This window comes from Odocoileus virginianus, chromosome 30 (genome assembly GCF_023699985.2).
Source record: "Odocoileus virginianus isolate 20LAN1187 ecotype Illinois chromosome 30, Ovbor_1.2, whole genome shotgun sequence".
Lineage (NCBI taxonomy): Eukaryota > Metazoa > Chordata > Mammalia > Artiodactyla > Cervidae > Odocoileus > Odocoileus virginianus.
Window position 1 is genome coordinate 663537 of NC_069703.1, and position 25705 is coordinate 689241.

At 41.1% G+C, this 25705-nt stretch overlaps 1 protein-coding gene across 5 annotated transcripts in view; it reads left to right on the top strand.

Moving 5' to 3' along the window:
• Nucleotides 1-25705, top strand: part of MYO1B (myosin IB) — a 187243-nt gene that overhangs the window by 53251 nt on the left and 108287 nt on the right. For all 5 annotated transcript variants that reach the window (XM_070458468.1, XM_020892734.2, XM_020892735.2 and 2 more), the window contains exon 3: nt 1110-1225. In XM_070458468.1, the coding sequence (XP_070314569.1) occupies nt 1110-1225 (116 nt within the window). The remainder of the gene's footprint in view (nt 1-1109; nt 1226-25705) is intronic.

Here is a 25705-nt window from a genome sequence, read left to right on the forward strand (position 1 = left end):
AAAGCCTTTTCATAACTGACATATTTTTGTTAGCATCCCCCTTCCTGCCATCTTTATAATGTTGAAACTGAAAGGAAAAATGAAACTGCTAAGATGAGTTACGGTTAAGTAACTTTTGCTTGCAGCATTGTGCTAGTCTTTGTACAAAGTAACCTAACCCAACACTGTTCTTGCTGCTGAGAATTTAAGATAGGAATGGAAAGAAACATAAATAATGTTCTGGTTTGCAGTGTGAGAGGATTACTGTTTGCTAAGATAACAGCATTGATCTTTCTGAAAGTACATTTAAATTCTACATTAAATTTAAATTCAACATGAAATGAACTCTTTCAGCAGGTACTTTTCAATTCTGATGTTGAAGTCCGTTAGATGTAATATGAAATTATTTTGTTTGAGTGGTGGTGGTGGTGCTTTAGTCACTAAGTTGTCTGACTCTTGTGACCCTGTGGATTGTAGCCCGCTAGGCTGCTCTGTCAATGGGATTCTCCAAGCAAGATGCCCAAGGGAGAGCTGTAACTGATACTGAGTTATATGTGGTCTGAACCCACTGTAGAGATGGACAGACTATGTAAGGGCAGTGCCAAAGTCAAGGTCCCATTGGATAGGTATGGGTGTGGGCAGGAGGGGAAGCCTGGGTCACTATGGACTGAAATTGGAGGATAAAGATGAGAGAGGGAAGCACCAGTTGTAGCTGGAATCCAGGAAAGCATAGTCTTGCTGACAATTAGCTGTGGTCGGTGACGAAATTTTTGGCAAGTATGACAGGGTTGTGTAGGACTCTTATTCCAGGATCATGAGTTAATCTAGAGATTTATTTTAAAAGCTTTTTTCAATGTATAAATCTGTGCTTTCCATGTATCAGCAAAATAAACATTATCGGCTATCTGTCTTCAGAGATGTAAAGTGTTCTTGAAAAGTACAAAATGATCAGGCAGTAGAACTAGTGTTTTTATTTTTAAAATTTTGAAATTATTTTTAGGATGTACCACTGTTAAAATTTTTTATTTTATACTGGAGTATAGTAGAACTAGTGTTTTTAAAAGGATAAAGCCATGTGACACTAAGACTTAAGATGTTAAAATGGTTGTATTTTATTCTTTCTTTTGCAGACATACATTGGAAGTGTGGTTATATCCGTTAACCCATACCGGTCATTGCCCATTTATTCACCAGAGAAAGTGGAAGATTACAGGAACAGAAATTTCTATGAACTGAGCCCTCATATGTAAGTATGGTATTAAAGTATCAAGTTTCTCTTTCACTCCAGAGATATTGAGTTGACAGATGTGTCCAGCTGTTTCCTCTGGATATCTGGAAAATGTTATTAGTCATTTTTAAAAATCAGATGGAGGAACGTAGAAGCTAATTGTTACAGCTTATTTTAAATTTAAAGAAAGAAAAGAAGATGACTTCATTTGTCCTCAGGCTCTTTAAGTCCTGAAATATTTGGTTTCAGTATGTAAAGTATTTTCTGTTAAAAATTCTGCGTAAGTAGCAGCTGCTGCTAATTATGTTTGCAAATAAAACAGGAATGTGCATTGTTTGTTATAAAGAGCCCAAGCAGTGTTTCCAAGCCTTTGTTGGGTCAAGAAAGATTCCAAGTGTTGGATTGTGTAATGGGTTTTGAAAAAAGGAAATAAATATTACGTTCAGTTTATAATCTTCATGGACATTGTTCACCAGATGTGTGCATTAGACCAATGACTTCACCTTCCTTGAAGTTAGTTACTTGTTTGATTTTTTTGAGAAGGTCGCTTGTTATTGTAAATAATTCCTGTAAGTAATAATCTATAATTGGAGAAGGAAATGGCGACCCACTCCAGTATTCTTGCCTGGGAAATCCCACGGACATGGGAACCTGGTAGGCTTGCAGCCCATGGGGTCGCAAGAGTTGGACATGACTTAGGGACTGAAGCCAATCACAAGAGTTGGACGTGACTTAATCACTAAAACCGACCAACCAATAATCTATACTAGTTACCTAGTGAGAAACCCTGAGCTAAAGTCAGAGAATCTGCAGAGATTTAGTTGTGTCCTAGCAGAAAAGAATTTTCTGTGTATGATTGAAGATGGGCTCTATTATTTTTACTAGAAAATAAATCTGATAATTAAAGAATGTACACACCACTGTCCAGGTATTTATTTTAGGTGTTTTTTTTTTTTTGATAGTGGAGCATACAGTAACGTTTTTGAACTGTTTGAAACTAAAGATTTAAATAATTTGTGGGAGTGGTTATTAAAACTAAACACTGTATTTTACCAGTCAAGTAGATTCTGATTATTCAGTTTTCTCCTAGGAGTAGATTTTGCAAGTGAATTTGTTTCATTTTGCCTTAGCAAAAATAAAATCTGAAATTTGTTTGATAAAGTTCTCCTTATAAGTCCCTACAGTGAAATACCTAATTTGATGCCTTAAGATTTAAGTTCTCAGCCTTCAAGTCATGCCTTCTAAGTGCTTAGATAAGCTATATCAGTATTGTGCCAGGAGCTTAGGAGAAATTTAGTTTCCTAAGCCTCACCTCTAGTAGGCCAGGAATGTACATTTTGCACAAGCTTTCCAGGTGATTCACAGGTATTTGCAAGTTTGAGAACCTGTTGTCGTGCGTGTGTGTGCGCGTGCGTGTGCTCAGTCACTCAGTTGTTTCTGACTCTTTGCGACCCCGTGGACTGTAGCCTGCCAGGCTCCTCTGTCCATGGGGTTCTCCAGGCAAGAGTGCTGGAGTGGGTTCTGTTTCCTCCTGCAGGGGATGTTCCCAACATCTCCTTCATTGGCAGGGGCAGTCTTTTACCGTTGAGCCACCTGGGAAGCCATTGTCATATGTTTGCGGATGTTTTCCTTTTCTTAACTGCTTGCTGCCTTTTACGGTAATAGCATTAATAATAATAGTAGCAGTAATAGCTTGTATTGATTGAATACTACTGTGTGCAAGTACTTATCTAAATACTTGACTTGTATTATAACTCATGCCATTCTCAAAATAATTCTGTGAGGTAGGTACTATTGTGCATGCATGTGTATGTGCTAAGTTGCTTCAGTTGTGTCCGACTCTTTGTGACCCTATGGGCCGTAGCTCACCGGGCTTCTCTCTTCATGGGCTTTTCCAGGCAAGAATACTGGAATGGGTTTCCATTTCCTTCTCCAGGGGATCTTCCTAACTCAGGGATTGAACCTTGGTCTCTTACATCTCCCGCATTGGCAGATGGGTTCTTTACCTCTGGCACCATCTGAGAGGGGAACTTGTCTCAGAATAATCAGCCATTTATCAAAGCCACCCAGCTCTGGGTTGGTGAGCAGGAATGTGAGAATAGTCACCTGCCGTGCCTGTCAGCTGGAAATACATTCTGTCATTTTCATGTTAGGCCTGTTACTGTGCAGTTTTATTCTGCTATCCTTGGGTTGCCTATGTTCCTGCATTCTGGGCTCTCCAGGATAATTTTGCTGTGCCTCACTTTGCCTCCAGAGACTGCATGCCATTCTTCCATTTGCAGCTGAAATCTCCACTTTGGGGTTGTTTAGTTGTATGCTAGATGTGTATTCTAGAACACAGAAATTCATGCTCTGGAATATCCATTTTTATTCCCGCTCCTAAAGATTCTTGTAAGAGGCTGCATAACACTGCTTACTTGAATTCACCTTTTATCCCCAAGGGAAAAATACCACACCGGCAATAAATTCCCAGAGTGCCTAGGATAAAGAAGATAATTTTGCCATGTTCTGTAAAATAGTGGCTCAGTGATAAATAATCTGCCTACAGTGCAGGAGATGCAGGTTTGATCCCTGGGTGGAGAAAATCCCTTGGGGAAAGAGATGGCAATCCACTGTAGTATCCTTGCTTGGGAAATTCCATGGACAGAGGAGCCTGGTGGGCTACAGTACATGGGGTCACAAAAGAGCTGGACGCAGCTTAACAACTAAACAAACAGGAACATGAAACGTTGTACTTGGGGTGAAAGGTACAATCTCACCTATCAAATCTGAAATCACTAGTTTCATATCACAGCTTCCCCACCTCACTTTTCAGTCCTCAGCACATTCCTTCCCACCATCAGGTCATCTTTGTACCTTCTGAGCCTTCTGCCTGGAATGCTTTTCCCCGGGAATGCTTTTCCCCTCCCTTTCCCCCAAGGCAACTCCTGTTCTTTAGATCTTAGATTGCATTAGACCCTTTCCTTGCCAAAGTCAGATCTATTGCTTTTGTCACAGTTAAATGTTTTTTTAGGATGTTATTTGATTCATGTCAGCTTTACCTGCCTTGCCAGCTTTTGCTCATCATAATTTTCTTAGCACCTGAAAGTAAGTGTTCAAAATATATTGATCAAGACTTGGTTTGAGTCTCAGTTTTCCCATTATAAACTCTGTAACCTTGAATGAATTACTTAAAAAAAAAATTCAACTCAGAAATTAAGTAATTTGCTGCATACAGTGGGAAAATAATTAACTCATAGGATTTTTGTGAGGGATAGCTATCTAGAAGATATTTAGAAAGTACAATTATCTGATATAAATACAGTGCTTAGCAGGGAATCTGTTGTTATGGACATCTGCTGCTATTAACAGTGATAAGTATAATAATTATTGTAATATAAGTGGGGCACATTTCCAACATTTTGACAAGCTCTTTCTTACCATTTTCTCCTCCATGGTGGGACATTTCCACTTCCTTTAATGCATTTTCCTTCATTATTCTTTGTGAATGTCCATCTTTGACAGTATTTGAAACAGAGTTAGTGCTTGCTAGTTTCCCTACTAAAACCCAGCCTGACCTTCTCAGAGATAGTATCCACAAACAGAAGATCTTTGTGGTATAAGAAGATAAGATGACTTTAAGCTTTTGATGCATTCTAATCATAACTACTTCAGGAATTTGGTTCCAGTTTGAGTAAAAAATAACTTAAGCAGCTGCTCAAACCACGTCCCTTGAAAATTGCTGATTAATTTGCCTCATATTTTATTTGGAGTTTCTCTTGATCTGTTCACTGTTAGTCTGCAAATCTGTCCAGATGTTTCCTTTGTAACTCATGTGTTTTTGAAGGTGTCCAGAAATGGTCTTTCTTAAGTATCAGACAATTGAAAAATATTTACATTCTACATAAGTATGTCACTTTCAGAGGGCGGAAATGTATAAATGAATAAAATGAAGATAAACAGTGGCTTCTTATCTATATTCCTTTTCAAAAATGTTTTCTTAACTCATGAATAAGGGGTTAAATGGAATAAATAAATTGTTAGTTATAAATGACCATCAGTTACTTTTATAAGTTATAGTTAGCTACAGACAAATCATTGGAAAAGACCTTGATGCTGGGAAAGATTGAGGGCAGGAGGAGAAAGGGGTTACAGAGGATGAGATGGTTGGATGACATCACTGACTCAGTGGACATGAGTTTGAGCAAACCCTGGGAAATAGTAGACAGGTAAGCCTGGTATGCTGTAGTCCATGGAGTCGTAAAGGATCGGACACGACTTAGCAACTGAACAACACCACAGACAAATTACAAGCAGTGTTACCTAATTTATGGAATCATATGTACATATATAGCACTTTCCTGGTGATTCACATAGTGAAGAATCTGCCTGAAATATGGGTGACCTGGATTCAATCCCTGGATCGGAAAATCTCCTGGAGAAGGAAATGGCAATCCATTCCATTATTCTTGCCTGGAAAATCCCATGGGCAGAGGAACCTGGAAGTCTGTAGTCCATGGGATTGCAGAGTCAAACACAACTGAATGACAAGACTAACACACTACATGTACATATATACAATAAATATACATAAGACAGGATTTTGAAGAATTTGTATAAAGAGGCTAATTGTTGTTGTCTCTATTGAGTGGTATTATGGACATTTTTTTATGTTTTGCTTCTTTGATGTTCTTTTATGTAACAACCATGAATTGCTTTTCTAGTAAGAAAAATAATACAAGTAACCAGGGCAAAAAGAAAAAGGAAAAAAAAAAAGCCAGAAATGGTTTTCTGGTGTCATCATCTCTTCTTTCCCTTCCTTCTTTGAATTCCTGTACCCTGTATGTTTGGACCTACACCTCAAGCGTGATAACATTGGGTAGCTGGCTCTGCGTAGATGATACTATTTACCTTTCTAATTGTGTAAGCCATGTCTTGCCAGTGTGGTTTTTACATTTTTTGCATATAAGGAATTTTTCTTAAATATCCCAGGGAGGACTTACTACATTTCAGACCACTTAGTAACTCTGTTCATGGAGAACTGCATCAAAGGCCAAACCTCAGAGATGGGGAAGAATGATAGGGGAGAGATTAGGGAGATGACTGAACTGGTTACTCTCCCTTCCACTCGGACTACTGTGGTGACATACACTTTCTGATATGTTAGTTATCAAATCAACTGGCCTGTTCTTGGGTTATTGCTTTTTTTTTTTTTTCTTTTACCTTGCAGCACTAGATAGAGTTTATCACCCTCAGATGGATCTTCATAAAATCAGAAAACTTCCTGGGCTCCCCATTACTATCTGCGTGAACTCCAAGTTCCTTGGCTTACTGTTCAGGCTCCTGCCAGTCCAGCCTCAGTCCTCCTCTCCACCCTAAACACCCACTGCATGCCTTCTGGAGACACAGGTTTCCATGTCTTCTTTCTACCTCTCCCACCTCATACCCCAACTCTATTGTTAACATCCTGCCTGTCTCTTAGGTTCTGTCTTAAAGGCTTGATCAGCCCTAGACTGATCCACTGGTGACTTTTCCTGCCTCTGAATTCTTGGAACCACTCGTGTGATAATTACACACCACCTTTCTTACTGTGGCTAATTGTGTTTCAGCATCATCCTCCTTAATGAAACAGAAGCGGCTATAGATCAGGAATTTTATTCTGTACATCTCTATGGCTTTCTCAGTGCTTTTCTCTTAAGAGCTCCATAACTTGAGTACAAAAGAGGTTTTAAATAATGTTTCATTACATTTTGCTTGTGTTATCTCTGACAGTTCAAGGAAATCAAACTATTCTTGGCAGGCTATTTGCAGAGTTTATTCAAAACTTCATGTGGTATAATGAGAATTTTTTTTCATTTTTATAAAAAAGTAGACTAAAGTATTTTTACAGTGCTCTTCAACACTGAGTGTTCAGATTCAATTTATTCCTGATGTAGAGCACTTACCGTCTAATTATATGCAGTGTCTAGGGAAAGGAACATGCCTCTAGAAGGAAAAGTAGCCCACCACCTACCCCTCTCGGTGGTTGCTATCCAGGAGCAAGCTGAAATGTGTCCTTCTCAGACTGAGGTATAGTTTGGTGGCCATATTACATAGGAATTACAAGCACTATTTGAAGGAAGCAGTCTTTACATTCTGGTAAATGGAAAAGCTTGCAACACATTTTAAAAACTGAGAAAGATATCTTAAGACCTTGAAAACTTTCTGGCTACTCTCACCTAAAAAGGGACAAGTGATTAATGGGAGGATGTCGACCATGTTCCTGTCAGTTTTCCAGACATCTCTAGGGAACCTCTGATCCCTAATTTTTTGATGATTGAATTTGTAGGGCCAGATATTATTAGTGCCTAGAGAATAGTGTTACTAGAAAGATGTTGTGGATTTTGAGTCCTTGTTAATCCTGTCGTTGTACTCCTTTCAGGGTGAACCAGATTCATATTAGAAAGAACATTTCTGACTGTATCTCACAATGTGCTGGTGCTGTGGCTGCATGTCCAGGGCTTAGGATAGGGTTTAGGGCAGAAGCCCCAGACATTGTCCCTGTTCTGTTACCAGTATTGTCCTTAGCAGAGTTAAAAGATTGTGAGTAAAATTTTATTTGTTTTGAGAAGTCTTACCGTAGCTAGAGCCTGAATTCTCAAAGAGGTTGCTTGTACAACTGGGTTTAAAGTACTTTCTCAAGGAGAGAGAGGGAGAGAAGGAGAAGGGAAGGAGAGGAAGAGGGAGAAAGAGAACAAGAGAAAACGTTGATGTGATGTCCTATCACTGAGGCTTTTGTATTATTTCCCTAATTTTCCTTTTGAAATAGGTGAGCCTCTCATTGATTCAGTCCCTCCCGGAAAGCCACTTTCAGAAAAGGGTTTTGTGCTTTCCCATCTAGTATTCTTTCTAGTTATTGCTTTAGGAAAGTTACTTGTTTACTGAGCAGATGTTTATCAAGAGCTTACCATATACCAGGCTCTCTTTTAGGCACTGGGATATAGCTGTGAAAAAGCTGATAAAATTTCTGTCATTATGAAGGATACAATCCTCAAACTTAAGTGTACAGAAACCAACGTGTTCAAACCATTAGTTCAAGGGGAAAAGGGAAGAGGAAGGGAAGAGAAACTCTTATAAAAAGCAAAATGAATTTAAATAGTATTCTGGTAAAGCACCTCTAAGCCATGTTCTCTCAGGTAGTTTGAGTCAGTGGGCCGTTGGTTGTGATCTGGTAGGGTTTGTATCTGCTTGGGTCTCTAATCCACCACATGAGTAACTTGTGCTCAGGAGCCCCTGAGCTCCATCTTACTCTAGTTTGAATACCTTAAGTTAACAACTCACGTGGAATGCCACATCTTAAAAATCATTCAAGTTGCCCTTTTCCCTTGCTGTATGACTGTCTTGGGTCAAAATAGGCAGAAGGCAGTCACCATATTTGCTTTGTCTTGGCATATACTTGTTGGATTCTGGACAACGGTGGATGAAAAAATTTCTTGATGTAGAAAGACTGGTTTATATAAGCAGTGTGATGCCTTGTGGTGGTGAAGGACAGATGTTAAATGGAAGCTTCCTGGGCCTCTCACTGAATCCTTTTACGAAGCTCTGGGATCTGAACTTCCCGCCTTTAACTCAAACTTTTATTCTCTGTCTATCGCTTTATGCGAGTTATTTTCAAAACAATGTCTTTCAGAACATATATTCTTGGCAGAAATTGACCTCAGCTAATTTCTGTTATAGTTTATGAAAATTTTAAAATTAAAGTTGGAAGGCTTAGGTTCTGTACAACTGTGATGTTTTTACCTTGAGAATTGTGATAGAAGGATATATTTATCAATGAAAAATGGTTTTGTATGTCTGCAAAGTCTCTGAATTCTAATTTCTAGATCCCTAAAAATTTTTATCACTTCTTATTAAATGCATATCTCAGACCTGAAAGAAAGTTTATTTTGACAAGGTGATATATTGAACCAGCTAAGCACATAGTCATACCAGCAAACACGATTATTTCAATGGTTTATAATATTAAAGGGAAAAATTTGATTCTTAGCAAATTAGGCTGCTTCCCGCCAGAATGTTACAGGACTTTGACAGGCCCTGAGAAATCCTACAATATTCTAGAAGAGATCTGTTTCACCTTAAGCCTCAGCCCTGAAAGGAGTTAATGTAACACTTCATCTACTGTTAGAACCCACGTGAGGAGTGCTGTCTAGAAAGGTTGTGTTCAGAGGGTGGGGAGGGGTGTCCCCTTTGTTGTTGAAATAATACTCACTGCTGTGGTTTGTTGTTGGGACCTGTGTGACCATTGGACCAGATGGGTGTGGCAAAGGGAACTGTGTGGGAGTTTGTCTAAACAGGGCTCAGCAAATACTGGTCCGTTCTGGGGGAGATCAACAAAATCAAGGGTAATAGAGACAGAGTTCAGTAAGGCACTTAGGAGAGCCACTCTTAGGAGGCAGGGTCCCAGTGCTGTCATGGGACAGAAATACTTGCAAGGGGAGTGGGCCCTGGAGGACCATCCCCCCACCCCGCCCCAGCGAGGTGGGGGGCTTGCTGCTGTGCCCACTGTCTAGGTGTGCTGTCCTCCCTGCTCCATCCTGTCTCAGGGTTCCAAATCCCCAAGCAGAAGCTATGGCTCATTCATTCACTCAGCATTACTAAGCATCCACAGTACGTGTGAGGTGTTGGGGATACAGAGATGATTTGTCCCTGAAGGACTGATTTATAGCCTAGTGGGGGAGACAGACCAGGAAGTAAATGAATACGCAAGAGAGAGAACCACCGTGAAAAAGGTGGGAGATCAGAGTGACCATGTGTTCTGGCCTGCCCTCGACAGCCTGTCATTCCAGCATAATTATCAATAGTGCCCCCTGTCTGCAGGTGTCTTAAGTGTGGTCCCCCATGGATAAAGTGCTATGGGCATGCCAGGGAGAAGGTGTTAGGCCCTGCCCGGGGCGGGGCGGGCGGGGGGGAGCGGGTGGTGATGGCGGATGGACAGTAGGATATTTGAAGAATGAGTTAGCTGCATAGATAAGGAATAGGGTTTAGGGCCAGGATATAATTTTCCCAGCAGAGGGAACAGTGTTGATCCAGTGATTCAGCAGATGTTATCTGGGTGCCTGTCATGTATCAGGCACTGCATGAGTGCAGGTACCAGGCAAAAATCTCAGCCTTTTTGAGCTTACATCTAGCAAGGGGAGAGACCATAAACCAGAGAAGGAAATAAATGGTGTTGGAGATGGTGACAAGAACACAGGAGGCCTGTGTGCGGGTGGGAGTACCATGGTGTATCATTTTAAATAGGGCAGCCAGGGATGCCTTACTTCCTGAGATTGTGATACTGCAATGGGTCCTGGAGATTAGGGGATGAGCCATTTGGAGGGAAGAGTGTTCTGGCAGAGGGAACAGCAGGTGCCAAGGACTGAAGGAGAGAGACAGAGGTACAAACACATGGCACATCCTTGATCTCAATTCCTGTGGTCTGCAGAGGCTAGAATGTAGGATGCATGCTGGGAAGGGGGATGTATGTGGAAGAGGAAGAGCTGATCTGGGTCACAAAGGGTTTGTGTGCTAAGGATTTGCAGTTTTAAGCAGGCAGGAGAGATAAGGTCAGCCTTGAGATTTGAACTGTCCTGGTGCCCCAAGGGAAGGGAACTCAAGGATAGTGAAGTTTAGGGTTCTGGTCAGCTTTGGCAATAATCCAGGCTGCAAGGGATGAGGGCACAGTCTCATCTGGAAATGGGACATTTCAGAGGCAAACCCATAGAATCCAGTGGGAGTGACTCAGAGGGGTGGGAGGAAGCTCAGAGGCCAGTCTTGACTACTGGCTGAGCTGGGGGTGTGAATGCCAAGCAGTTCCCCCAAAGCTAAGCTAGTCTGGAGACAACCTTGTAAAGCAGCTGTGGGTCCTGGGAGTTGGCATGGACGTGAAATGGGGCACTTCTTCCCTGGAATCTTCATATTCCCTGATCCAAGCATGTGGACAGAGCAGCTTGTCTGAACTTCTGGAAGAGAATATGTGTGTAGACCTGCATTTCCAATATTGAATCCTTGCCACTCACACTCAATCACTCAGCCTTACTTGTTTATAAATGTGCTTCTGAAAGGTATTATGTAAAATTTGAAACCCTCATTAGTATATGAAATTACATGTGGCTGTTTTATTTATAAGGTAATTATTTGTTCCAAGGCCAGTTGTTTATGTTTCTTAACTCCTTGGCTCTGTGGTGCTTTGGTCTGATCTTTCTCCTCGGGTGATTAAGGTTTGGAAAGCAAATAGACCAGCCTTTGCTGTGTGTGATTTCCCCACCCTCATGTTTTCTACATTTAAGATCCAGAGTTACCTGTATATATTTTTAAGAGAGTGCAGTTCTGTAGTCTTGTTTTCTTATTCCTTAAACTTGATCGCTTTGAAATTTCAGCATGGAGACACTCACTGCTGTCGTCAATTCCCATGGTCCCTCATCACTTGTTTGGTTTATTCCCTTATGGCCTAACAGCAGATGTTGTATGTTTTGTGATACCAGAGGTATGGTTATTTCCAACACCAGCCAGTTCTCTGACACCAGCTGGCAATTCAATTCTGGTACTAACTACCAGAGTTATTGCAGATCCCACAGGTCAGAGGCTCTGCCCCACAAGTTGGCCCCAGCTTCTGATGCCAGCAGAAAATGAAGTGCACAGGCCCCCCCAACACTTCAAGAGCTGACTGCAAATTTGGAGGCTTCTGCATCCTCCTTTAAGTTCAATACTTTGCTAGAATGACTCATAGAACTCAGGAAAAACAGATTTATTGATTTATTTTAAAGGATGGGCTTCCTAGGCAGTTCTAGTGATAAAGAACCCACCTGCCAATGCGGGAGACCTAAGAGACATCGGTTCAATTCCTGGGTTGGGAAGATCTCCTGGAGAAGGACATGACCACCCACTCCAGTATTCTTGCCTGGAGAATCCTATGGACAGAGGACCTGACAGTCCATGGGGTCTCATAGTGTTAGTTGTTTAGTCGTATCCGACTCTTTGTGACACCATGGACTGTAGCACACCACCATAGGGTCTGTTGGGTTTCTAAGAGTTGGATATCACTGAAGTGACTCAGCATTATAAAGGATACAACTCAGAAACAACCAAATGGAAGAAATGCGTAGCACATAGGGGAAAAGAAGTGCAGAGTTTCCATGCCCTTTCTGGGTGGATCAGCTCCCCAGCACATTAGTGCCTTCAACTCAGAAGCTTCTGAATCTCCTTGTTGAACAGTTTTATAACCTAATCTGCAGCCACCGCCACCTGCTTCCTGGAAGTGGGGAGTGGGGGCTGAAAGACTCCCTCCCCTCTAATCATACATTTAGTCTTTCTGGTGACCAGTCCTCAAGCTGAAGCTATATGGGGATCCCGCTGTGAGTCACCTCATTAGTGTAAACTCAGGTGTGGGCACAAGGGGCTTGTTATGAATAACAGAAGACTTCCCTGTTACTCAGGAAATCCCAAGGGTTTTGGGAGCTCTGTGCCAGGAACCAGAGTCAAAGACCAAATATATTTCTTATTATACTAGAGATGGGCTTCCCAGGTGGCACTAGTGGTAAAGAACCTGCCTGTCAATGCAGGAGATGTAAGAGATGCAGATTCGATCCCTGGGTCGGGAAGATCCCCGGGAAGAGGGCACAGCAATCCACCCCAGTATTCTTGCCGGAGAATCCCATGGACAGAGGAGCCTGGTGGGCCACAGTCCATAGGGTTGCACAGAGTCGGACATGACTTGAAGCAACTTAGCACGTCCATGCCACAGATTGGTACGTGTGGATACGCCCTTCTTGAGAAGCATAGGAAGCTTGCCCTGAAATACTCGAATGTTAGCTTCCTGAAGCCAGGTTAATGTCATAGTTTCTGCAAAGTGTTCTAGAAAGCTGAATAGTGGGGACTCCTTTTTATAAGAAATATCTTAAGTAGTAGTTCAGCTTAAGGGGAGTTCAATTCCGTAAACACTGAGAATTATAGAGACTGTGCTGTCCAGTCCACTCTCAGCTCTCTCCTCCATGCCGGCCCTGGAGGAGATGGGCATCCAGCCCCTCTCATGGCCTCAGGACTTCGCTCTGTGATTATCTCCCCACTGCACTCTGTTATCAACCTTTTCTTCTCCTTCCATTCCCACCAGCATCCATCTCTTGATTCCATGTCTCCGAGCTATCACGCTGTTTGTTTCCCTTTATTACAAAACTTTCTGAAGAAGTTGCCCATGTGTGTTGTCTTTAGTTATCTCCTTTTCTTTGTTCTCTTTAGTCAGGCATTTATTTCTGTTATCCATGAAAACTATTCTTTATCAAGGTCATCTGTGACCTGCATGTCATCAACTCCAGTAGTCAATTTTGAATTCTCTCAATCATATTGGACAGTGTGCCCAGTTCCTTTTGAAACCCTGCTTTAATTTGGCTTTCTGGCCTCCACACTTCCTGTTATCCCCCCAGCACGCTGGCTGTTCCACTTGCTAGGTGGAAGGCTGGATGTGCCTGGACCTCAGAAGGTTGGCACCTCCGAGGGCTTGGCTGCGGGCCTTTTCCTTCTCCTCTGTAGACACTTAGAGGAACCCACGTAGGCTTCAAAGATGCACTGATATCACCAGGGTTAGGTCTCCAGCTGGACTTCAGCCCCTAGCTCCTGGTAACTCAGCTACATTCAACCCTTCAGTATAAATGAACTTCAGCTGCTTCAAACGGGAGGGCGGTTGCCCCCTCCGCCGCCTCTTTCTCATCTCTGGCAGTGGCAGCGCCATCCTTTGGCTACTTACGCCACAAGCCTTTTCTTCCTTTTCTCTCCCACCCCACGTTCAGTTCACTTGTTGGCACTGCCTGTCTAGACCCCCGTCTCACCAGCCCTGCCACCGTGCTTGTCCGGGCCACCAGCCTGTCCCACTTCGATTACTGTGGGAGCCTCCTCGCGGGGCTTCCTGTTTCAGCTCTCCCAGTATCTCTACCCACACCTCCATACCTCAGCCATCTTTTGCCCCAAAATGTGATGGCTGCTGGCTGAAGTGATCTGTCTTAAAGATGCCCATTAGCTTGCTTTTCCCTGCTGCTCAGAAACCTGCAGGGCCCCCCTGGATGTGGGTGCCGGTCTCCGGACTCACGAGCTGCCTCTCAGCCCCGGGCTCGGCCACACCGGCCTCCCCCCGGCCCCGCGCGCCCTCCGCACGCTCCGCCGCCCTCTCCCCCGGAAGGGACCAGCGCGCCTGTCACCTCACTGCGGGTCTGTGTGTGCTGAGCTGCTCAGTCGTGTCTGACTCTTTGCCACCTCATGGACTGTAGCCCTCCAGACTCCTTTGTTCATGGGATTTTTCAGGCAACAATACTGGAGTGGGTTACCATTTCCTTTTCCAGGAGATCTTCCTGACCCAGGGATCGAACCCTGGTCTCTCGCATTGCAGGTGAATTCTTTTCCATCTGCGCCACCAGAGGAGCCCTCTTACGTCAGTGAGGAAGCTCCTTAACCATCCACCATTACCTCAAATACTTAAAATAGCAGTCCGTGCCCCAGCCACTCACTGTCCCCTGAGACTGTTTTATTTTCTTCATTTATCATCTGACATTTCATAGGTGCCTGTTGTGTCTCTATTATTTGTCTCCTATATTTGAATGTCAGTTCTAGGAGAGCAGGGGCTGTGTTTATTTTACATATCCATGTATCCATAGCAATTAGAATAATGCCTGTCCCAGAGCAGCCGTTCCGTGAAGTGTTTGTAGAGTGAGTGACTGATTTAATGACTATGGGGAGCCTACTCTTTAGTTAGAAACTGTGTATAGAAGATACAGATGGTCTTTGTTCCCAAGACTCTCAGGCTAGTTGGGAGGAGAAAGGAATGGTTCCATAAACAGGTCATTTTAATATAATAGTGTACTTGGAATGACCGGGAATAAGGTGGAAGCACAAAACATGGGTGGTGAAGCACAAAAGCACTTCAAAGATTCTGAAAGTGCCACCTGTGTTGCGTCTTCAAGAAGGAATTCTAGAAATCGATGGCCACTGTAAAGTATAATAATGATCTGTATAGAAGAAAAAGCAAAGGACTAGTTTTGGTTAAGGCACAGTGCGCCAGGATGATAGGAAGGTATGTGAGGAAGGGAAAAGGTGTTTGAGTCGAGATGATAGCCATATGCAGAACTTTTTTTTTTTTTTACAAAAATAAAACATTCAAATACCAGTCTACTTGAATCATTGGGAGGATTGAAGGATTATGTTTATTCTAAAGTAACAGGAGGAAGGTTTGGGATGAGGGCATTACTTAAAATTACAAGCTTATGTGTCTGAAAAAATTGTCATCTTGCATTTTCAGTCACCAACTGGAAAAAAATGTCAGGCTTGTCAAATATGCCTAAATATGTATGTGTGTAAATGTAGTGTTTTAATGAATGAGTGGTAAATGACTGAATGTTGAAATGAAATAAGTGTAAGCAGATGTTAATTCATTATGTTTTATGACAAAACCTCTAGTTGCTATGGGTGATGAATCATAATGTTATTCAGGAGGAAGAGCATTTGATGTACAGTAATCCTGATTTTCAGTCATTATTGACTTCTGCAAAGGATGTACTCTCCTTTGAATATGGAATCCTTCCCTTGTGAGATTCGTGTTCAGTGTCCAAATGCCTGGGCGATCAGCTAGAGATCTGAAAAGAATATACTCAATTACATTGAGAACATTGTAAGCCCTATTGATGATTTGACTTAATTTCACAAAAAGCAGTAGAGGCATAAGTTAGAATGTATACATTTTCTACTAATCTTTTCCTTTCAGTCCACCTCAACAGCAAAACATTAGAAAGTACCTGGAGGGAGGGAAGGTTTGGCTGGTTTGTGCCAGGTGTGCGAGTTAGTTGCTCGGCCGTGTGGACTGTAGCCCACCAGGCTCCTCTGTCCATGGGATTCTCCAGGCAAGAATACTGGAGTGGGTTGCCATTCCCTTCTCCAGGGGCTCTTCTTGACCCAGATATCGAACCCCGATCTCCTGAGTTGTAGGCAAACTCTTTACTGCCTGAGCCACCAGAGAAGTCAGTTTGTACCATGGACTTTTATTTTTGGGGAACACAGACAGGCATCCTCCTAGCTTGTCTACTTAAGACCTAGATGGCCACTGGATGAGTCCATTTCCACTTCTGTCATCTATATTTTCATGAAGCGTGGGTTGCTAAGGGCTTTGGAATGTTTCCTTAGGACTTGCTAATTTTTAAGCTGTTGCTTTGACCGCTCTCAGAGGACAGATTCTTGTCTCATTCACGCTGCCTCACGTTCTGTCCTTCAGAGTTGCTGCTGCTTCTCTCTCTGTTTAGAATTGCCTTGGCCATTGTTAATAGCAGAGGCTTAAACGTAATTTATATGTGTGAATAGCATTATGAATAAAAACAAGGGTATTAAAAATGGCAGAATCCCACCCATGGTCAGAGAAATGTATTAAAGAAAATGTTACCGAAGTATGAAGTTGTTAGGACATAAATCATTAAACGAACCCACTTAGCTATTTAATATTGCTCTATATGGGTGAGTCATTGCTGTCTGGTTACTCATTACCTGAAACATGGATATAAGGAAGGAGGAAGTGTGGAAATGTCTCTGGGTGTTTCTTGGGCAACTCTCCTAAAACAAATAGAAAATAGTGTATAATGCTTTGAACATTTTCTTCTTTTTCAGAGTATAATATGATTGTCATTATAGTAGTATCCTGTCTGTGATTGTATCTCACAGGCATAGATCAGGTAGCATAAATGAATCTTCAGATTTGAAAATTTGTCATTTTAAAGATTTTTCCTTGCTGTTTGCATATATCTGGCATTGATTTTGAACAGAACTTCCAAAATTAAAGTCAGTCCTAAGTGAAAATTTTGGCTGAAAATAGAGAGGTTGAGTTTGAATAAATTTGGCTGGGGACCTGTTAGTTGTAAGCTTTCCTTCTCTTGGCCTCTCCTCACCTGTCTTGCTGTTGCTTTCATTTTTCCTTCTTTTTAGGCACCCTGGTCGTGTATTGTTTTACTCACTTCATTCTTCACCATGTGTTCAAATCCTACTCATCTTTCAGGACGCATCCAGGGTACACCTGCACTTTGAAGCCATTTCCCAAAAGGCCACTTGGTGGTTCTAACATGTATTTTCCATAGCAGGCATTATGTCAGAGTTGTACGGACTTTATTGTATACTGTCTTATATATTTCATTAATTGTTTCCAATTTAAGTATTGGACAAGAGGGAGCATCTTTTGAGCAGAGACTAAACAGTTATAATTATTTTCTTGTCTCAAGATCATGGGTCTTAAAATCCATCCAATATATGTGTTTATCTATTGTATGGTGTACATTATGAAACATCCACAAGAACAAGAACTTTAAAAATATGATAAAGACCTATAAACAGAAATTCTAATATTTTATATCCATATTCCAGTGGCTTATCTTAGGCATACCCTGGGATGCCCACCTCTCACTTTGGAGACCTAGGGTTAGGGACACATTAGGGACGCAGGAAGTATTTATTTTTAGCCTTCAGCTATTTTCTGCTGATTGTTAACAAGCTTTCTACCTGTCCAAAATAAAACTCACAGCAATAGTGTGTGTTTTATATCTAGTTAGGGAATATCAGGGATGTATTGGAATAAGATAGGTTATTCTTGGACAACAAGCCTTCATACCTTAAGACATAACAGAGTGAAAGTTTGCCTGTCACTGATAGCACAGTCTGATGGGGTCAGATGGCTCTCCTCAGAGGCTGTCCTCTGAGCGGTGACTCATATTCCGGCTGTAGTTGTAGCAACTGGAACACGTGGCTTTTAAGTTTGCTGTGGGAGGTAGAGAGAGAGCATGGTCAACCCTTTCCTCATTGGCTGGTTTGTGGTCACATGGGCCCAGCCTCCTGCAAAGGAATCTGGGAAATGCACCCAGGAAGTAGAAGATGGAATGGGATTTAGTCAATATGTGTCATGGCCTCCTATTTACTAGGATGATCTGTTCATTTCACTAGAGTTGTTGCTGTTTAATAACTCAACTCATGGTTTATCAAGTAAAGCAAGCTTCTGCATGAATTTAAACATGAATTCAGTAGTATAATTGAGAAAGAAAATAAGTCCTTTTAAAGTACTGTCAAATGTTTCCCTTGTAATGATTATAATCACTGTTCACATTTCCATTTGAATCTTATTTGAACGCATTTTAAACTACAAAAGTAAAACTGTTCACTCATTTTTCATGTTTCTGTGGTTATTGCTTTCCTTTTTTTCCACTCAGCAGAGACTAATGGTTTATTTGTTTACTATGAACAAAGTTAATAGTAGTGTCCAGTTTCATTGCTGTTGTTTACAGAAGTAGTTAATATATGAATATTTGAAGATGTGTGTAAATGCTTTGATGCCTTATGCCAGGAGATCTGTCTTTGGTCCAATTGCCATATTATTGATATTCTTGGAACAAATATGTTTATTGAGAATTTTAGAAAATTAAATGCTGATCTCATCTATGTTAGTTCACATATTCACCTATTGAGAATTGTAGCAAAATGGTTCTGACCAACTTTGAAACTTAAGCCAGTGTAGTGTTAATTTTTTTGGATTCAACTCTTCTGAGAATGAAAGAATAAAAATCAGTTTCCCTTACATTGTGGAATTTAAGTTGTGTTTAAGGACAGCTTTAGTGAAGTTCTTTTTCCAAATATGAGTGTAGTCAAAGGTGGAAGGTGAAAAAATATTAAAATTTTAAACATGGATGCAGAAGAATTTTAATATTACTTCTGATCAATAAATTTTAATTTTAAAGCAATCATATTAATTTTCATGGTGGGAAAATCAAAAACCATAAGTAAATAAATAATGTCACTCCCAATAAGTAATGTCACTCTATAGTTTCATCTTATAGAATATAGATGATATATTACTTTTTAAATTTTACTTCTAGTTTATAACAGTCATTCTCTTGTTAACTTTGGTCATGATTAAGTACTTTGCAAAAATGCTTATGGTATATCCTTTACATACTTTTCTTGGGTCTTCTTGATCTGGAAAAATACACTTGTTTTTGGTAAACAGTTTTATTGGATATAAAGATCTTAAGCATGGCCTTACTAGCATGGAAGATGAGTGCAATTGTTTGATGGTTAGCGCACAGTTTAGTACTACCTTTCCTGGGAATTGGGATGAAGATTGACCTTTTCCAGTCCTGTGGCCACTGCTGAGTCTGCAGAGTTGCTGACATATTGAATGCTACTCCTTGATGGCATCATCCTTTAAGGTTTTGAGTAGCTCTACTGGAATTCCATCTCATCCACTGGCTTTACTAACAGCGGTGCTTCCTAAGTCCCACTTGACTTCACTGTGCAGAATATCTGGCTCTGGGTGGCTGACCATACCATCGAAGTAATCCAGTTCATTTGGATCGTTTTTGTACAGTTTTTCTGTGTATTCTTTCAATCTCTTCTTGATCTCTTCAGTGTCTACTGTACTCATAGGTATGATTAAAAATCATTGTCAATCGATTCTTTGCAGACATCAAATAGAACATTAAAATATCATTTAGTTAAATTAAAATAGGATTCTGTTTAACTGTTCACCTAGATGCACACTTGCATACTGAGGGTTTTGTACTCTCTCTCTCTGCTTGGAATGCCCCAGCCCCTGTAGTGCGTGCAGCACCCCCCCCCCCCCGCCCCACACACACATATCCTCCTCCCTCACCTTCCTTGAGTCTTTGCTCACATGCTACCTTCTCAATGGGTCCTTCCATTGTTATCCTTTCTAACAGTTTCATCCTGGTCTCCTTTTCTGTTCTGCCCCAGCATTCGCCATCCTTCTTGCTTGCTTTGTTTCTCTCTTTTACCATCTTCTGGTACATTATACTTTACTTAGTTTCATTATTGCCTGCCTTCCCCTCCTCATCACTCACAGAAGCTTGGGTCCATGTTCATTGCTACATTCTTAGTGGCTGGCACATATTAAACAGTCTGTAATATCCGTTAATTAGGTTAAATAAACCTTTAATCACATGTTCAGAAATTTCTGATGTTCTAGGAATTCGTATCAAAAGATGAAGCTAGACTGTAAGAACTCTGCTTGGATATCTCAGCTTGCTATTTAGTAACTTCTGAAAAAAGAAAAAAGAGGGAAAATTTTCAAATGGTATAGTTTGAAAATTTAGGAGCCGCCTTTAAGAATTCACAACAGAAATGAGAAAACAGTAAAATTATTTAAGTATGAGATATGAATGTAATAATGATATTATATTTAAATGTTCACAGATGAACTTGTTCTGTCAGTAGACTTATTGTTGGTGGTTTTGAGTTGTGAATGCTAACAAAGAATTTGTGAATGGGAAATAATTTAATTCTAAGGTTGCTTTCAACTCTGAAATCCTATGAGTGTATGATCTTCCCATTTAAGAAATGTGGAGTGTATTTTAGGAAAACTTTCATTAGAAAAAATTTTTTTAATGTTATGATTTTTAAAAATGTTAGTTGGTTCAGTTGTTTAGAATAACTAGGTAATAGGTTTGATATGTGCATCCCTAGTAGCTCAGCTGGTAAAGAATCTGCCTGCAATGCAGGAGACCCTGGTTCAATTCCTGGGTTGGGAAGATCCTCTTAAGAAGGGATAGGCTACCCACTGCAGTATTCTTGGGCTTCCCTGGTAGCTCAGATGGTAAAGAATCCACCTGCAATGCGGGAGACCTGGGTTCAATCCCTGGACTGGGGAAAATCCCCTGGAGGAGGGCATGGCAACCCACTCCAGTATTCTTGCTTGGAGAACCCCCATGGACAGAGGAGCCTGGTGCGCTATAGTCCATGGGGTCGCAAAGAGTCCAACACAACTGAGTGATTAAGCACAGAACAAGGTGTATATGGGACGATTTGATTCTTCAGTTTCTGAGGTCACAGTCTAAATTAGGGAAGTTGAAGATTAGTTAACATATCTAGATTTAAAGTCTAGTTTTGCCCTTTTCCAACTTCATTGTCATTTGGGCACTTGTGACAAACTTCTGTATCAGTGTGAAGATGTACCTGAAAGTTCTTATTTCCATGGAAAACAAGGCAGATCTTCTCCAATTCTCTTTATAGAGATAACTTTCAAGAAGTCAGTCCTATTAACTCTCTTTGAGTTACTGGTGACCAGAATTTGTTTATTATACTCTGGAAATCTTAGTGAATGGGATAGTACATTTTCACAAGCACACACTTCATTTCTCAGCATCTCCATAAAAGCGTGTAAGGAAAGAGTCCTCTTGAAATTGGCAAGAAAGGAGAATATTGGAATTTTTCAGAAGAGATGGGCAGTTTTGAGGTGTTTGGGTGATGGGTTAGGGGAAAACATAGAATTAGGAATGAACAGATATAGAATCCATGCCAACAGTCACCCATTCAGAGTTTCTCTTTACATAACATGAGGTGGGGCAATAGTCTTGAGGTTCTCTTGACTCAGTGTTGCTATGATTTTTAAACTGTAGTCTTTTACTTCCGATAAACTTATGTCTATCTGCTTGCACACTGAAGGTTTTTCAAGATTTGTGAATCTAGAATGTTATAGTTTTAAATGAATAAATGAAAATTTTCTGGGAAATTGCCATTCTTAGCTATATTTTAAGTGAGCTCATATATTTTGAGGGAGGTCTGTGTATCTACCTACTTGTCTATCCTCTCCCCCTCCAAAAAAAAAACAAACCCCAAAGAAGAACTTTACATGTATCCATGGATTTTAGTCACAGCAATGTCAGTGTTTGGTCTTTTATCTAATTTTTTATTGGAATATGATTGCTTTTAGTTTCTGCTGTACAATTAAGTGAATCAGCTTTATATATACATTTAAAAATAAGTGAAGAGTATGAATGGGACCTAATTGTTTTATCTCCTCACGTTGAAAATTGATTGAAAGCAGCTTACTGTTTTACAGTCAATATTTTAAAATGATAGCTTTCAAAAAGCCAGAGCAGGTTGGGGTTTTTTTTTTGTTTTTTTTTTTTTGCATGAGCCACCTGTTCTCCTTGCTTGGCCTTGTAATAAACCTTTCCTTTGCTTTAAAAAAAATAGAAAAAAAGCAAAGGAAGCAGAAATAATGAGACCAAAGCAAAAGTTAATACCATGCTGTCCTCTATGGTTATTGAACTTGGATTTTTCATTTCCTGGTGGTCAAAACAAAAAGGGGAATATGATCAGTTACAAAATTCTTTTTGCACACAAGATCAAAGTACTTGAGTTGCTCAAGAGAAAAGTTTTCCTTGCCAGTTAGTTTTAAGAGAGATTTTGAAGTCTTACGGGACTTAGGAAGTGAAGGATAGCATCTTGCACAACACCTCCCAAAATTTCTCTGCAGAAAATAAAGTAGTGACTTTTATATGGCTGCTTTTTATGTCACTTCAGTAAGCAGAAGCAGAGGACATAACACCAAAACACAGTTTGGCAAAAGCAAGTCTGTGAGACACTGAAGTCAGGATTACTTGTCCTTGGCTGCTCCACAGGGCCCCCACAGAATTCCAGCACATCTGTGGAGGGTGGGGAAAGGGTAGCGAGGCATCAGCTCCCTGGGTGATTCTAATGTGTGTCCACGGCTGAGAACCACCAATACAGGTACCTAGGTCATTGATGGTTTGGCTTGATTCAGAAATACAAGGAACAGATGGATGGCAGTTTCTCCCTCAGGTGATTGATTATCTGTGACAGTTTTATGTGTTCCTTCATTTGTTTTCGGTTTTTTCATAACTGGGCTTTGAATTAATGGCGGTCTGCTGACAGAGATGATATTCTTTGGAAGGAGCCCAGAATGCACGTACTCTCTTGTCAGGAAAAGATAGCGCCTTCATTTGGAAATAAGCTTGTCATTGTTTTATGAAAATCGAGGAAGCAAACCAAGACTCATTTAAATAGGTGGCTGCTTCCTCTCTGGAGAGTTGTGGGCTACAGACATGACAAATAGAAGGTTCTCTAGACTGGAACTAGTTTACAGGTATGCTTAGGCAACCGTGAAGGATATAGGGATGGTCTTGGTCTTTGGGTCTGGGGCATCACTGCGGAGACTGCTATTTCCTCAGTTAGTAGGTGCTTGAAGTACGTGTATCTGGTGAGAGCAATCTTGTGTGTGTGTGTCTGTGTGTGTGTGTGTTTAACCTTAAAACAGTCAGTTTCGGGACCATAGGTCTCAATGGCAAAAAAGACGCATGAAAAAGGGACAGAGGGTTGTGACTGTAGCTTTTCTAAGTAGTCTTGTAACCTGTTTAAATCTCAGAGATTTGATGTGTGGAGTCTTTGAAGATTTACTGGTTTATTCATCTGACAAATATTTTGAGTACCCCACCTCTGCCTGGCCCAGTGCTTTTCTTGCTGTAGAAGCCCTGCTCTGAAGGACATAAATTCCAGAGCAGTGAAACTCCATTCCTTCTTCCAGTGGAGTCTTTTTGAGGGGGCTGAAGGGGACTGTGCTGGGTGACTCTGACAGAGTCAGGGCTGTGGAGGGGAGCCTTGAACTTGATGGTCTGGATGGTAAGGCTAGCCTCGTTTTCATCTATGTGTCCTCTGATGCTGGGTATGTGGCTCCTGGTGGGTTGTACCCTCTTGATAGATACTGGCTGTAGAATCTGAGAAGCATGTTAGGATAAACATGATCATTTGCTCAAGGGGGTCCTTGCAGAAGGACTATACATATTTTGGAGAGGAGTGGGGCTATCAGTTGAGGGCTCTGAGAAACAGTAGGAGCAGGATCTTTTCATCAGGCCGTTCTGGAAATGACTCTGGTTGCTTTTGCCTGTTAGTTCAAGAAATGTAATAGCAAGGTCCTAGAGTGTTACCAGGGCACATATAATCCTGCCTCGTCTTTCTAAAGCGGAGGATTTTAGATGACGATTTGCCTGTGTCTTTAAACAGAATCTATATGGATTAACATTAGGGAGAATTGCTAGATAGTACCCACTCCAGTACTCTTGCCTGGAAAATTCCATGGACAGAGAAGCCTGGCAGGCTATAGTCCAAGGGGTCGCAAAGAGTCGGACACGACTGAGTGACTTCACTTCACTAAGAAACCTAAACAAGAAATTTCAGCTAGAAAATATAACATAGAGTCCCAGTTCTCTTCAACTTTCTTCTCTGAGTATTTTAAGTCCGTAAGTTTCTTTCTTTGTAAAGATGTGAATGTGCATTCACATATGCATACCTGAATAACATTTCTTTTAATTTCTCTCTAACTTAGTTACAAATAGTTGGTAAACTTGGAGTTTGAAAATGCCATACAGTGATTCTGTCAATTTCTTACTTGACTAGGAGAGACTATGTTAGGATTCATTTCACAAATTTATTCTGACCATACACTGTGTATCATCCACTGAGATGATGAGTCATAATTTTTGCTCTCAAGGGAGAAAAGCAAAAAAAAAGTTCTCCAGAAATTTAAACCACATGTTAAGGATACAATAGATATATAGATGGGATTTTTGTAGGTTTGTAGGTAACGCTGTCTTTGAACAATGGGAATCACTGAGGATTTCCAGAGGAGAGTGTTTGGTGGGGACAGTCGAGACTGGATTCTGGGTGGGTGACCTGCCTGATTTTGACCGCTTGGGCCAGAAACCAGTAGGGATATACATGAAGGACATATTTAAGTGCTTCATGTTTTAGTCACTAAGTGGTGTGACTCTTTGTGACCCCATGGACTGTTGCCCACCTGTTTCTCTGTCCATAGAATTTCCCAGGCAAGTGTACAGGAGTGGGTTGCCATTTCCTACTCCAGGAGATCTTCCTGAGTCTTGAGCTTATGCTGTATAATAAAAACATACCCTGGCCCTGTGCATAGCTTTTTAGGGACCCAGTATTTGTATCCAGAGCGCCTGGGGACATGGTCTCATCTCATCAGAATCTTTTGTCCCTACTCCGCTCATCTGGGAGGATTTCTGCTGGCTTCCAGGACTTTATTCTTACTATTTCAAAGTTTAGTTTTTTAGGACAAAGTCTTTATCAGATGACTTTTTGTGCTTCAGTCACATGGTAATGATACTAACTGCCTACTTGCAGATCTGCATCTTTCTCTCAAATATCCGTGTCATCTGTCTATGTGGCATTTCAAGGCAGTCATTTCCTTGTGGCCACTTTGCAGACACTGTGATCTAGCTTAAGAATCTTGAAAGCAGATGTTTGCATGCTCTGTGTTTTAAGTCCATTCTAGAGCTGTGCTTTCTGTGTGCTGCAGTGATAATGAGAGCTGTTTCAGACCCCTTTCTGAGTGTTAGGGCACTTTGTGAGTATCAGCATTAAATCTTCCTCTGGCAGTAGCTCAAAGCATTGTTGCTTCGTCATCCCCTGTCTCAAGTGTGGGCCAAAGAAGCTTGTGGAGGAGGGAGTGTCCTGCTTGCATTTTAAAAGGAGGAGGGTTGTGGGGAAGCCAGCCTACAGACAGAGTGGCATATGGTATTTTTGGTTTACCCATTCTTACGTGGCCACTTTGAAGCCGTTTTTGAAAGGCAGATATTTTAGCATAAGACACACACACACACACACACACACACACACATAAAAGGTAACCAAATACTGTACAGAGCAGACTTCCTGGCG